The sequence below is a fragment of the Guillardia theta genome, assembly GCF_000315625.1.
Source record: "Guillardia theta CCMP2712 unplaced genomic scaffold GUITHscaffold_1, whole genome shotgun sequence".
Lineage (NCBI taxonomy): Eukaryota > Cryptophyceae > Pyrenomonadales > Geminigeraceae > Guillardia > Guillardia theta.
This window is the reverse complement of record NW_005434673.1, coordinates 1,021,020-1,034,302: the sequence shown is the minus strand read 5'-3', so window position 1 is coordinate 1,034,302 and position 13,283 is coordinate 1,021,020. Positions and strand designations below refer to the sequence as shown.

Sequence of the window (13,283 nt, the reverse complement as noted above, 5' to 3'; positions counted from 1 at the left end):
CCTCCTCGCCTACTCCTCTCCTCTCCTCTCCTCTCCTCTCCTCTCCTCTCCTCTCCTCTCCTCTCCTCTCCTCTCCTCTCCTCTCTCCTCCCTCTCCTCAGCTCTTCTTCTGCCCGACTCTCTCCGACTTTCGGGAGTGGGTCTTGTACTTGCTGCCGGAGAATTTCTTCTTGTCTTTGTTCGACATCTTCGTCTTTTCTCTGCACCCTTGCCCTCCTTCCCAGTGACTCTTCGACGGCTTGCTGAAGCTCGCAGAGCAGAACTTGCACCCCTTGCTGCTGTAGCCCTGCTCCATGCTGCTCGAAGTGAGATACTGAACTCTCCTCCTCCTCCTCATTCTTGCCCTCCCTCTCCTCGCCCTCCCCCTCACTCTGGTTCTTCCTGCATTTCTACTTGCTTCAATTCCTGTTGCCCCATGTCTCCCCTCCTCTTTCTTCTCCCCTCCTCTCTCTTCTCCCTTCTTCCACCTCCTTCACTCCTCCTCCTCCTCCTCCTGTCCTTCTCCTCCCCTCCTCCTCCCCCTCCTCCTCCTCCTCCTGTCCTTCTCCTCCCCTCCTCCTCCTCCTCCTCCTCCTCCACTCTCCTTTTCCTCACCTGCACAGCCCGCAGATCATCCTATTCGCCCACGTGCCTGGCGGACAACCATCGCCGCTCTACTTTGATTGTCAAGGAGAGGAGGAGGGACCAAGGGGCAGGAGGAGCAGGAGGGCTGTGGTAAACGAACAGCAGGAGCAGCAGCAGGAGCAGGAGCAGGGGCAGGAGCAGGAGCAGGAGCAGGAGCAGGAGCAGGAGCAGGAGCAGGAGCAGGAGCAGGAGCAGGAGCAGGAAAGTGAAGGTTATGATAGACCTTCTCGTGGCAAATGTCGCACGGATACGCTTTCCCACAGCAGGGGAACCGCAACCATCGGCTGCTCAAACATCAGGATGCAAGTCTGTGCGTTCTCTTTCTCCCTTCTCCTCCCTCCTCCCTCTGCACCTTCACCTCCCCCTCCCCCTCCCCTCCATCGATTCCTCCCCCTTCAATCGCCTCCACTTTCTCTTCCTCTACTCTGTGGGCTCACGTGGATCGCCGGTAGTGCTCGCATGCCCCCCGATCCGGCAGAGGCTTCCCGGGGACCAGCTCTAGCAAATCCTTCTTCTTCTCCTTTGTCTCCCCTTTGCTCCTCTTGCCCTCTCCTGTCTGCGCGCTCTCGCTCGGACCGACTTTGGTGAAGCCAGGGTCACCATAGCTGCAAGACGATCAGAGGAGAGAGCGGCAGAGACGAAATGAAGTGGAGGGCAGATTGGAGCAGGAGCAGGAGCAGGAGCAGGAGCAGGAGCAGGAGCAGGAGCAGGAGCAAGAGCAGGAGCAGGAGCAGCGGAAGCAGGAGCAGGAGCAGGAGCAGGAGCAGGAGCAGCAGGCTACCCGATGGTCATTTTCTGGTGGCAGTTGAAACAAGTCAACTCGTTTCTCCTTCCCCTGCTCAATCCCTTGACCATCTGCAGAGCTCAGTCGGTACGAGAGGAGGAGGCAATTTGAAAGAAGAGGGGCTGAGCAGGAGGAATATGATCAGGGAGGATAAAGTCGGAACGAGAAGAGGATGAATGAGGAGGAAGAAGAAAGAAGGGGGGAGGACGGAGAGGAGGAGGAGGAGGAGGACGGAGAGGAGGAGGAGGAGGAGGACGGAGAGGAGGAGGAGGAGGAGGACGGAGAGGAGGAGGAAGAGGAGGACGGAGAGGAGGAGGAAGAGGAGGACGGAGGAGGAGGAGGAGGAGGAGGAGGAGGAGGAGGAGGAGGAGGAGGAGGAGGAGGAGGAGGAGAGACTGACGGATTCTGAGTTGCAACTGCTGCAAGAGACCCACAGATCCAGGGGAAGAAGATCCACGATAACAACACCCTCAGCATCGATATATCTGCAAAAGAATAAGAAAGATGGGAATTGTGGTGGCGGTGGTGAAGAAGAAGAAGAAGAAGAAGGAGAAGAAGATGATGATGATGACGATGATGATGACGATGATGATGACGACGACGACGACGACGATATATGCTAGAGGTGGTTGCGATCGCGGTGCTGCTCGCAGAGGAGGGGGGGGGAGGAGGAGGAGTAGAAATCATCACCCGCAACAGTTATTGTTAGCATGCAGAACGTCTGGTCGAAAACCGAACGATTGCATCATCCTGCATCGAGTACAGTCCTCATCGAAGGTCGAGCGCCTGCCCCCCTTGACGTCCAAGTTCAGACTGCACCTGCTCTCACAACGATCAGCCGCCCCCCCCTCCCCTCAGCCCGACATCACCGCTTGCAAGCACACTGCACCCTGATCAGTGAGACTTGAGCAAAGCTTACGCCCAGCAGGAGGAGGTCGTTGAGTTTCAGTTGGATTCCCCTGCCTCCCTCGTCAGCGCTCCTTCACTCCTTCCCTCCAACGTAAACCTGTGATGGCTCGTCAGGTTTGCCAGCGCGTCGGCCCCATCTTGTGTGTCTGTGGGGGCGAGAAAATCAGTCGAGCTCTCCCGCGCAACCTGTTCACCGAGGTAGTGGATGTGCGATCGTGGTGCCCCGTCCCCGTCCTCACTAGAAGTTTCGTCCTCGTCCTCGTCCTCGTCCTCGTCCTCGTCCTCATCGTCGTCGTCCTCTTCTTCGCTGTCGGTTTCGCCCTTATCTTCCTGAGAAAGGATCACGGACGAAGGGTTGAAGAGGGGACACGAACCTTCGCTCTCGAGGTCTCCTCCGTCTCAATCGTGAAGTGAAAGGATGCAGAGAGTGAGTTTGCCTGAGCTGATTGTTTCTGATTCTTGTCGGTCTTCTCTATCTTGATTTGCTACAAAACCAACAAGTTGCTCATTGTGAATCAACATCACAGTAGCGAGAGTCACCTGCTTGGCAGCCTGGACGAGTTGTTCCTCAAGCATCCTCTTCAGATCCTTCCCGTGTCGCACATCAGTAGAGCATCTTCGTCAACCCTCCATCCCACATCTTCATTCTCATGCCTCTCCCACTCACTCATCGCACCACCAACTCCTCCTCACGATCACGATCATGATCAGGATTATGATAAACACCACCATCAACATAACCTCTTCATCATTGCCAACATCATACTCTGTAGCGATAGAAGCATTCTTGCATAGAACGAGTCTGAACTCTCGCTGCAATCTTGGTCCATCTCTCTTTGCGCTCCATGCTCGATGGAAACTCCTTCGCAAATCTCAGTCACCAGGAGGAACGTCCGAGCGCTACAGCCCGAACCTGGAGGGCAGACTCCAGAGCCTGCTGCTCCTGCTTCGTCCACTCACGCTGGGAGGAAGAGGATCCTTCATGAGATGTCTTGGTCTGTTCCTGCTCACTTTTTGCCTCCTCCTCCTTGGATTCCTTCGGTGCTGGTTGCGACTTGCTGCTGGAGGCTTGCAACGCTTTCTTGAGCTCCTTGAACCTCTCAATGCAGTCCTTCTTCGTCCTCCCCGGCACCTGCCCCAGCGATCAGTCGGACAAGGATCTGCTCCCTCCAGCTACCTTGGAAGCAATGCACGCCCAGCGTTCGCTCGCCTCCATGGTGCTCGGGAATTCCTTCATGGCGGCCTCCAGCAGCTTCTGCTCCTCGGGCGTCCAGGGAGAAGGAGAAGGAGCGGTAGCATTTCTTGGCGGGGTGACTTGCGTCCTTGCGTTGTGAACATCCAGAGCACATTGGAAGATTGTGGATGTGTTGTTGTCGAACCACTTGAGAAGCTCGCGCACCTGCTGCAGGTGAGAACAGGACGAGACAGGACAGGAGCAAACCATCGTCTTCCCCGCCAGCTTCTTAGCCTCGGCATTGATGGCCTTGTCAACAAGGACACGAATGTGCGAAGGTATGTCTTCGTTCAGGAGACAGACCTGGCATGGCACTGCTGGATAAGAAGCGGGAAGGGTGAAACTGAGTTTCAGCGGCGATGACGTCTTGAGCACAAAGTCTGGGTCAGACGAGGAGAGGAGGATGCAGAAGGATCGCTGATCTTCAGTGAGGAAGGACATGGAGTCCTTCCATCGTCGCAGGAGCAGGAGTCTCTCCTTCTCCTCCTCCCCGCCCGCTGCTACTAGCGCCTCCTGCAACCCCGACATGCTCCGGTTCCCAATCGTTATGAAACGTTACAGGATGTTCATTAATAATAACAGTACCGGGCCGGGCCCTGCCCGGGCCCGGCGGGCCACGCCGGTACGGTCGGACTCAGTCCTTAGTCACACTGGGATCCGATCGCCGATCAGGGACAGCGGGGCTGGTTACTTGAAGTATTGTTTTTACTACTGATGGATCGCATGCCAGCCGTGCCAGTCAGATAGCCCCGAGTAAACAAAACTCTCCTGTAAGACTTGAAACGTGAATTATTTTAGTGTGAGACGGTGCGCTGCTCTGATCAACTCAAGTGACTGAGCCCCTCAAAGGATGCGATATCATAGTATCACGGATAGTGAGGGCGAGACGGCTCGAAATGATGTCCTTTCAGACTTCAAGGGAGCCAGAGGTCACGAGGGCACGGGTTTTAGTTAATTCACTCGGAGCCTACGGTACTAGGCGACCGTCCCATCGAATCAATGGACCCGGATCTGAGTGAATCTAGCTTTTAGTGCTGACTTGACTGATGCTCGTCCCCCTGCGGCCATATGACTGGCATGACTGGTAACTTGCAAGCACCACAAGCTCTCGAGTTCTTTACTGATCTGATGCCTCTTGCACTAACAGGTCCGTCTAAGCTCATGGTTGCAGCGCAACTACGGTGTGAAAAGTAATCACAGTTGGATCAATCTGTGACCGGACAGCCTGCCAAGCTTCGGAATTTTCACTAAAACGCTTGTATGTCTTTCCTCGCAGTCATACTCCTTGTATGTCTTTCCTCGCAGTCATACTCCCAGGCTGATTAGTCGCCCGCGTGCTCCAGAGCCTCCTAGAGCAACTGTATGTCAGTCTGATCCGCAGCAGCGCCCCCTCCCCGACGAGATCTCCCGGGCCACACACTAAGAGATCCGAGTGCCATCGTGTATTGCAGATTCTGTGCATCGAAGTTGATTCATAGGCAGTCATGGAAATGTATGAAATGCCTTCAGCATTCAGATCGAAGCCGAATTACAAGCTTTGTGAACAGAAGACAGTTTCTACGCAAAGCCTCAGATCAAATAGGTTGTGAACGTTGAGCCGAGATTGGCAGTAGCTGCATTAGCGAATGTCTCAGTACGGTTGTTCAACTCCTTACTGTCTAATAGCACGCTAGTAGCATGACATTTGAGATCCCAGCCTGATTGTCACAAATGAGCAAACCCACTCAGTCGATCGCGATGACATGTCATCGATTATCACTGCGAGAAGCATTGATCCAAGCCCAAGCTTATTTGAGTCGCAATACTCTCAGATCATCGAAAGGATGATCTGGCAGCCTCCTCGAACGCTCTTCTCCTCCCTTCGGCATTGCTCCACCTGCTGGCAGTGCTTCCACAGCCGCGGCGGCGTGTGAAGTTCAGGATTAGACGACTCTGAACAATCGATTTGAAATTTACGCTCATGAGAAGCTGATCAGTCTTATCAGTTGTCGCGCTGTTCAGTTTCTCCCGTTTTTTTGAAATCATGACACTCAATTAGTTACTTCCTCTTATCAACACATCTTCAGCGGTTTGCTCCATCAGTACATCTGCTGGTAAAGGAACACAACTATACTATAGCACACTAACAGTTTCTATCTAAACATCTATCCTGCCTTCCCCTCTCACTCCAGGCGACGGAATGCTCTGTTGCTCACCCGACCATTAGCAGCCCGCGTGCTCAAGGGCCTCCTCAAGCAATGTCTCCATCCCCGGTCCTCCTCGCCCTCCCGTCCATGTCCTGCCGTGTGTGCTCTCTCTCTCGCCCTTCTCCGACGTCAAGGACGACGATGGGGCAGGAGGGGCTGTTGAGGAGGACGAGCCGCTCTGTGCGTCCCTCGCGCCGTTGTGATCATCGCCGCTGTCGGAGGTCCGCTTGTAAGGCCACTTGGGTATCCGCAACCGCTTGCACGCGTTCTTGAGCGCGGTTAAAGAGATGCCCTGTAGAGTAGGACATGAGTCAGCTCTCTCGGTCTGTCGTTATGAGGGGGGGGGGGGGGGGGGGGCGTGGCAGAGGAGAGGAGGAGAGCAAGGTACCAGCATCCTGGCGGCGTCAGTTTGACGGAGGTGGAAAAGGCTTTGGATCTTGTTGGAGGTGATGTAGATCTTGGGCTTTCTGTGGAGAGCGAGCTGGGAGGTACTTCTGCGGGGATAGACGACGTGGTAGGTTTGGGGCAGGGACATGGCAGGCGCTAGGGACGAGGAAGCGCAGAAAGATTATCGAGGCCTCTCACCCACCCACCCCCTCAGAAGAAGTTGCACGAGGTTACAGACAGCATCTCTTGAAATCGTGTCCTTTCGGATCATTGTCCGGTGGAGATGGTAGATGCATTGTTTCGATGGACTGAAAGCACACCCTTTCGTATTGTCGCAAGGGAGCTATAACCGGGTCAGCTATAGTATAGGGGCCATGTGGTAAACATGAGGGGCTGTAGCCGCCCGACTGCGCGGAACTCCGTCATGACACCAAGGCGAGTCAGCCTCAGACAGATCGTATCGTGAGGGTAGTGTTGCTGTATTCATTACCCAGTGCGCTGCTCTAACTAAGATGAAGCAAGTCTGCCATACAAACACGTCACAAGATTTCCATTTCTAGTCTTGGCTGTCAGACAGTTCTAGATCTTTGCAGGAAGCATTCCTCCAGCGATCACCATGGTCTCCCCAGTCATCTGACAGTTGACTCAGACTCTCACCAAAGTGCAAATGAACGCGTACATAGCTGCTGTCGGCTGAACAGAGAAACGCAGCGGCACCTGCGATATCCTCTGCTTCTCCGAATCTTCTCAATGGGACCTGCCAGCCTCGTCAGCAGGTATGAGCAAGCCAACGACGATCTGCCTGTCTAACGACTTTGTCGTGCACTTTCTGATCAGTCCAGAGAGCTTCAGAGAAATGTGTCTGTAAACAAGTGGGTCGGCACTTTCTGGTTGGCTCGAGAAGGAGCTTTCACCTTGACGATTCCAGGAGCGATGCAGTTGCAGCGGATGCCGTACTGAGCTTGCTCATGCGCAATGACCTGTGATGAATAAACCCTCTTGCTTTGCTTCGAGCTTGCAAATGACCTTGGAAAGTCCGAGCAGAGCAGTTTTGCTGAGCACCAGTGACAATCTCTTCGGCATGGGAGAGTGACACTCACCTGATTGAGTATGCGCCTAGTCCCTCGATAGCCGTGTATGCAGCAATGGAGGAAACCATGACAATAGAACCCGACTTTTGCTATTTCAATCGAGTTTTAGGGTACCCTCGTGTCAAAGAGCGGCTTCCTTTACCTGCTGCATCACTGGAATGACTTCCTTTGACAAGAGAAAAGCCTGCAGAGTTCAAGATCAACATAATCTCTCAGGGCACAGAGGTCCATCACGGAGCGACCGATTTCACGTTGATATCAAATATTTTCTCCCACTGCGACTCGCTCATTTCTTGAAGGGGCCCGTACGCTGTGAGAGCAAGTAGTGAGCTCTTCTTCATGCCCACTTGCACATCACACCGGGGTTCACTGCCGCGTTCGAGACAAGCGCGTCGATCCTTCCTCCTGTCACGCCTTGTGTCATGTGCATGGTCGGCGTCTGCCAGGACTTAGTCGTACCGAACTTGTCCAAAGTTGCCTTGATGAGGTTCTCACGATCTTCAGCCTTTCCCTGAGTGAACATCGTGTCATCTGTGCTTCACATGTTTGTATCTTGATGAGCAACCGACCACATGACAAGGAATTCCTTCCACTTTGAGGTTCTCCGATCGCAGCATGTCCACTGTTTTTTGGACATTCTCAAGTTTACGGGAGCATATCATAACTCCTGCTCCCTCTGCGAAGACCAAACAAGCTCAACATTGAGAAACAGAGAAGGTTGGTTCAACCTTGAGCAAGTCTTCTGGCAATGCCAAGTCCGATCCCTAGTTTGTCCGTCGTCAGTTTGCGAAAGTAGAGATTTCGGCCCACTACAGCTATCAAACAGCGTTGAGCGCACCAGGAACAAGTGCTTTGTATCGTATATCGTCAATAAATCTACTCCTAGAAACAGATGATTGTTTTCATAGAGTTTTGTCTCTCAATTCCACCTCCCACATCTCGTTGCGCCCCTTCCGAAACCGCATTTCTACTTCATTACTCCTTCCTCAACAAGTCTTCTCCAGATCACATGCACTGATGGCAACTCGGTTCGCTCTTTCTCACTCTCTTCTCTCCTCCTCTCCTCCCCATTCTCCCCTCCTCCTTGTCACCTGCAGTGGACGCGGTCACTATTGCAACCTTCCCTGCCAGTCGCTGCATGATGTGAAGTTTTGCTTTTCCCCACCCCCCACCCTGGCAAACCCACAAAATCACCCCCAGTCGTTCTACCTCTGAAGCTGTACCCACCCCAGGGGGGTTGGGCATCATAACCCACCCACCTGGGGACTTTTAGCACGAATTTGCCTAGGACTCACAACCCCTTGACCCCCATCCTGACCTCCACCCCACCCCACCGGGGGGTCTTTCATTAGTGTCTGATGTGGGCACGTGAACCGCTGTTATGCAGGGCTGCGAAGGCAGGAGCAGGGGAAGAGGCGAGAGAAGAAGGCGAGGAGGGGGCGGAACGAGGAGCAAGACAAGCAAGGGACTTCATAACGTCATCCAGTAGAAACGAGGATCCAAAAGCCCCTGATAGCTTGTTCATGTTCAACCTGTCAGCGGATTTTGTGTAAGATTTGGACTTTACAACCGTGGTGCAGGGACAGTACGAAGTTTGCAGCTGCACATCGGAGGAACCACCTGCTCTCTGAGTCTGATAGAACCCACATTTACTGCAAGATAGGATCTGAGGACATCTTGAATCCCAGCACAGGATGATGCTGAAGAGCGCCCTCAGGAAATGTGTCCTACCATGGGCGGCTAGCGAGAGAAGATTCCTCGCCTTCCTTGCCGCTCAGTCAGGCAATCAAAGCGGATCAAATGCACCGGTGGAGAGCAGTACAAGACAAGAACCAGCGAAAGTTGAAGTCTCGTCTGGGGTACGTTGACATGTTTCCTCTCCTCGTTTGAACAGTGATGGTCGGCTGGCAGCAAGAGGACCAGACGACGCAGGCGGAGCAAGCGAAGCAGGGTAAATCGTCTCGCTCTGAACTCTTCTCTTTGTTCAGAATTTTCCGACTTCCGGAGCCTTTGTTCTCGTATCAGAAGTCAGGCACTGGAGGCTCCGAAATTTGCGAAGTCAAGGGTGCCGGCAGGAGCTCTAGCGGGCAGGGGGACAGCAGAGGGACGGCAGCGGAAGCAGCGGCAGCGCAATGGCTGAAGGAGCACCGCAGCAGCATCAAGACTGCCCGAAAGTCTCGCGACAACCTGTCGAGGGACACGCCGAAGAGGTATGTCCCCTCGGACGTGACGTGGAATGCTCTCCCAAAACCTGTTGGCTTCCAATTAATTGAGGCCCACGGCCCGGACGCTGAGGTACCCGAGCTTGCCCATGGGCTCTCGAAGATTATCAGCACCAAGACCGAGACTCCCGTGCCGCTCTCGAGCAAGTTCCGTGGGGCCCACTTTGACAGCTTCCTCAAGAAGATCGCGCAGCCAGATGAGATAAATTGGGCCGGGATCCCTCCTTTCATCCCTCCGTCTCAAGATGCCAAGCTCAACAAACTCGCTGCCGAACACGGAGCATCATTTCAGGCCTCTACCAGCTCGATCTCGGGGTTGTACTCGCACGCGTACATGGTGAGTTGTTGCTGCTGTGGTAGAGGAGACGGTGTGCTGATTCGATACCCCAGCTGCTCTCCAACTGGAAGCCGGTGGACATTTCCAAATTTTCTTCTGCCTTTCGAAACATGCCCAATCAGTTCACATCCACGATCAGGTTGAAACCTGCCGTAGTCCATCTGATCCCGCACAACGGAATAATGTGCATCAATGCTGAGAACGAGAAAGAACAGAGGAACAAGATCTTGATGGACTTGGGGAAGGCGATGGAGAGAATGCTGACCATGGACAAGAAAACCTTCAACTCGCTGATGTTGAAACCGCTGGGAAGCGACGAAATGCCTGAATTCCCAGAGGAGCTCTTGCTCGGAGCGTACAATTTCTCTATCAGCAACGGCATTATGTTACGCTCGCAGGTAAATTCTTGTCTTTCTAGGGTTTAGATTGTGATCATTCTCTCCTAGTTGGACTGTGTTCTGGGAAAGAACAAGATCTTCGATCTCAAGACAAGGGCCACTCACGCTATCCGCAATTGCTACAATATACTCCCTGACATCCCCTCTGAGGAATGCCACCTTCACTTCACTGACTATCGCATCACCCAACAATACGGCCTGTGGCACTCGTTTGAACGAGAGTTGTATGACATGCTCCGATCTGCCTTCTTGAAGTACTCGTGCCAGCTCAGAATCGGTGCGATGGATGGTGCATTTGTAACATATCACAACACTCAGGTAGGCTATCCTCTACCAAATGAACCCTTCATTTAAGCTGTTGGTTCTCAGGAAATTTTTGGGTTCCAATATATCACGCTGGATTATATGGACACTCTGCTCTACGGGTCACCGCAGATGGGTAGATTCTTCTTCGATGAGGTGAGAGGGCTCTCCAGTCTGTCGTCTACAGCTCACCTTCAGCTCAGTCTATGAAGATCGTTTCGCATATCCTGCATGAAGTGATACAGAGATACGGGCAAGAGCATCCATTGCGCATCAGCATGCAGGCTTGCAAGCAGAGTCGCAGGATGATAATCCATGTGTCTCGTATCACAAAGTACGAGGTCACTCCTCCGGTAACCGTAGGGGCTGATCCGACACTGAAAATTGAGACAGGACAGCAAGAGGTAGTTGTGGTGATTCTGCTCCAAAGATGCTCACCATAATGATAGGAATTTCATCTCTTCGTGAAATCGTACCTGAATGACAAAGAGAACAAGCGGAAGTGGAACTTTGGCTCAAAGGACCAATTGACGGTTAGTACACATAAGATTCTTTCGGCTCGAATGCTTCGCTGTCATCATTCTCGCTGTTGTCACGAGATTTTGTTGAAACGAACTTTGTTCTAGGTAAAATACGCGTTTCTGAAAGACAGCGAGTGCTCGTTAGAACCCACCTCGCAAGAACAGATTGATGAAGTGGAAGAAGAAGGCGTAAAGATGAAACCAAGGCCAGCGGATGGAGCCGTCCAGGGCAAGGCAGCCAACAACGGCAAGGTGACGACCGGAGTTCAGCCCTCTTCCGGTCCAAAGAATTTCGAGCAAGCAAGTAAAGGCAAGGAGGTCAAGAGTCAGCAAGCATTGGAACAGGACCGGAAGTTGCTGCTGAACCTCAAGGGCCTCGTGAATGTGCAACCTGTGGACTTGGAAAAGAAAGCAGAACCGACGAATGTCGTGATGAACGAGAATGTCGAGCAACAAGCGAGTAACCTGAGTGACAAGGGCAACTCGCGGGGAGCAGCCAAGCAGAGGATCTCTCAGGCGGCAGGGAAGCAGACTAATTTGAAAGAAGGAGACCAGCAGACTATCTCTCAGCGAGGTCGGAGGCGTGTCAACTCTCAAGGAAATGCAGCAATAACTGGCAATCATGGAAGAGACAATCGGGGGAGCTATACTGCCAAGAACTCAGTGCAGGGAAGGAAACCTGTAACACATCAACAGATGCAAGGCGGACAAAGATCTTCTTGAACAGCCGAAGGAGGACGCGCAGAGGATTGAAGGAGCAAGACTGTTTGTCAAGGAACAAGGTAACATGTGAACGGAACGAAGAGAATCCGGCAACTTTCAGAGCAGCATGCCAACTGACGTGCAGAGTTATGTAGAGGAGACGATGAAGTTGAGGACTTGTAACATGGATGAATTGTACTGATCGGATCAACAGGCTCATGTGACGACTCTTCTTCACCTCTTCTCCTCTTCCTCGTACAAACTTTCCTCCCTTGGGAGGCTTCCCCGACATGCTTCTGCCCCACATACGCACTTGCTGCCCCCTCCGTGAGCATCTGCTGGTGTTGGATAAGTCGTCACAAACGGCTCAAGGCTCACGTCAACAACCTTCTCCGTAGCTAATGGTCAGCTCCTCCCCAGCTAGAATGTCCCGACTAGCGCAGAAGAGAATGCGAGGAAGAGCCGCGTCGATTCGAACCTTCACTGTGATCAGCACATGCTCAATGGTGATGGCGGCAGGCAGGGGTAGGGGCGGGGGAAGGGAGAGGGAGCAGAAGGGGGGAGAGAGGGAGGGGCGGTGAGGGAGCAGGAGCAGGTTACGGGCTTTGCTTCCATGTTGGGGTCACACGAGTGATTGACGAATCGCCCGACGCTGCCTGAGTGAAAAGATCAACTTGAAAGCTGCAGAGGCAAAAAGAGACCGAAGATAGTCGCATCTACTGTCGTCCGAAGAGCGACCTCTCGGCCTTGTGATGGTCACTTGAATTGCGGAGGAGAAGGCCAAGGAGGAGGAGGAGGAGGAGGAGGAGGAGGAGGAGGACGAGGAGGACGAGGACGAGGACGAGGACGAGGAGGAGGAGGACGAGGAGGACGAGGACGAGGACGAGGACGAGGACGAGGAGGACGAGGAGGACGAGGAGGAAGCAGAAAAGGAGGAAGAGTAGATGGAGAGATGTAAGGCATACCTCCTCGAATGAAGATCTCCCTGAGCACGTAGACATAATTCAACGGAGGTGTCATCTCATCATACCTCCTACAACATGTCATGGTCGGCAAGATCAGCAAGCTCACAGGCAACTTCTGTCGCTTTCTTGCTTCATGCATCGGCAAAATCTCTCCAAGGTACTCGCAAACAATCGTCCCCTTGCTGATGGCGCATGCAGCCTGCAGCCCTCTCCCCTTGCCCCTCGTCTCGATGACTTGGACATCAGGATCTGAAGAATTGGTCAATTCACAGGAGGAGGAATGCAGGGAAGTCAAGAGAGGGGGGGGGGAGAGGGGGGGGGCGTAGGGGAGGCGAGGGAGGCGAGGGGAGGGGGGAGGGGTTCACATGGCTGTATGCTCTCTTCAGGTCGTCGGACAGTGCAAGCTGCCTGGATCAGCATCGTAAGTTCACGTCGATAGAATATGATAGGAGGAGGAAAGGAGAAGAAGAGAAGGAAGAAGGGGAGACAGAGGGGAAGGGAGACAAGAGGAGAAGAAGAGGAGAGAGAGAGAGGAAGAGAGGAGAGGAGAGGAGAGGAGAGGAGAGGAGAGGAGAGGAGAGGAGAGGAGAGGGAGAGGAGAGGAGGGGGAAGTTGGCCTA

General features: G+C 53.4%; 4 protein-coding genes across 4 annotated transcripts; 1 reads left to right on the top strand and 3 right to left on the bottom strand.

Annotated features, from left to right (window-relative positions):
• Positions 1-2,094: 2,094 nt before the first annotated feature.
• GUITHDRAFT_99222 (hypothetical protein) lies at positions 2,095-4,079 on the bottom strand (the record flags this gene model as incomplete). Its single annotated transcript, XM_005842369.1, has 10 exons — positions 2,095-2,227; positions 2,278-2,367; positions 2,415-2,463; positions 2,512-2,647; positions 2,692-2,802; positions 2,858-2,905; positions 3,084-3,179; positions 3,231-3,449; positions 3,495-3,716; positions 3,759-4,079. The coding sequence occupies 10 exons, from the start codon at positions 4,077-4,079 to the stop codon at positions 2,095-2,097; spliced, it is 1,425 nt and encodes a 474-aa protein (XP_005842426.1).
• Positions 4,080-6,671: 2,592 nt separating this feature from the next.
• Positions 6,672-8,373, bottom strand: GUITHDRAFT_149798 (hypothetical protein). Its single transcript, XM_005842368.1, has 13 exons — positions 8,307-8,373; positions 7,944-7,979; positions 7,785-7,891; positions 7,675-7,726; positions 7,576-7,620; positions 7,458-7,525; positions 7,358-7,399; positions 7,225-7,304; positions 7,151-7,178; positions 7,039-7,104; positions 6,927-6,986; positions 6,804-6,881; positions 6,672-6,757 (listed from the first exon to the last, which is right to left on the bottom strand). The coding sequence occupies exons 1-13, from the start codon at positions 8,353-8,355 to the stop codon at positions 6,704-6,706; spliced, it is 765 nt and encodes a 254-aa protein (XP_005842425.1). The 5' UTR covers positions 8,356-8,373; the 3' UTR covers positions 6,672-6,703.
• A 738-nt stretch (positions 8,374-9,111) lies between these two features.
• GUITHDRAFT_99220 (hypothetical protein) lies at positions 9,112-11,719 on the top strand (the record flags this gene model as incomplete). The annotated part of the gene is made up of 7 exons (XM_005842367.1): positions 9,112-9,774; positions 9,828-10,172; positions 10,221-10,490; positions 10,542-10,631; positions 10,679-10,879; positions 10,925-11,008; positions 11,102-11,719. The coding sequence occupies 7 exons, from the start codon at positions 9,112-9,114 to the stop codon at positions 11,717-11,719; spliced, it is 2,271 nt and encodes a 756-aa protein (XP_005842424.1).
• Positions 11,720-11,932: 213 nt separating this feature from the next.
• Positions 11,933-12,355, bottom strand: GUITHDRAFT_62776 (hypothetical protein; the record flags this gene model as incomplete). Its single annotated transcript, XM_005842366.1, has 3 exons — positions 11,933-12,036; positions 12,083-12,176; positions 12,299-12,355. Coding segments are annotated over 3 exons (255 nt in total), but the record flags the coding sequence as incomplete, so codon positions are not given.
• Positions 12,356-13,283: the final 928 nt, after the last annotated feature.

What these genes read in the sequence shown, in the direction of transcription:
- GUITHDRAFT_149798 (XM_005842368.1), bottom strand. Translation starts at nt 8,355, where the DNA reads ATGCAGCGACTGGCAGGGAAGGTTGCAATAGTGACCGCGTCCACTGCA. An exon ending in AGTGACCGCGTCCACTGCAG is followed by an intron (nt 7,980 to 8,306) that starts GTGACAAGGAGG and finishes CGGACAAACTAG; the next exon opens with GGATCGGACTTGGCATTGCC. An exon ending in TCATTCCAGTGATGCAGCAG is followed by an intron (nt 7,305 to 7,357) that starts GTAAAGGAAGCC and finishes CGATTGAAATAG; the next exon opens with CAAAAGTCGGGTTCTATTGT.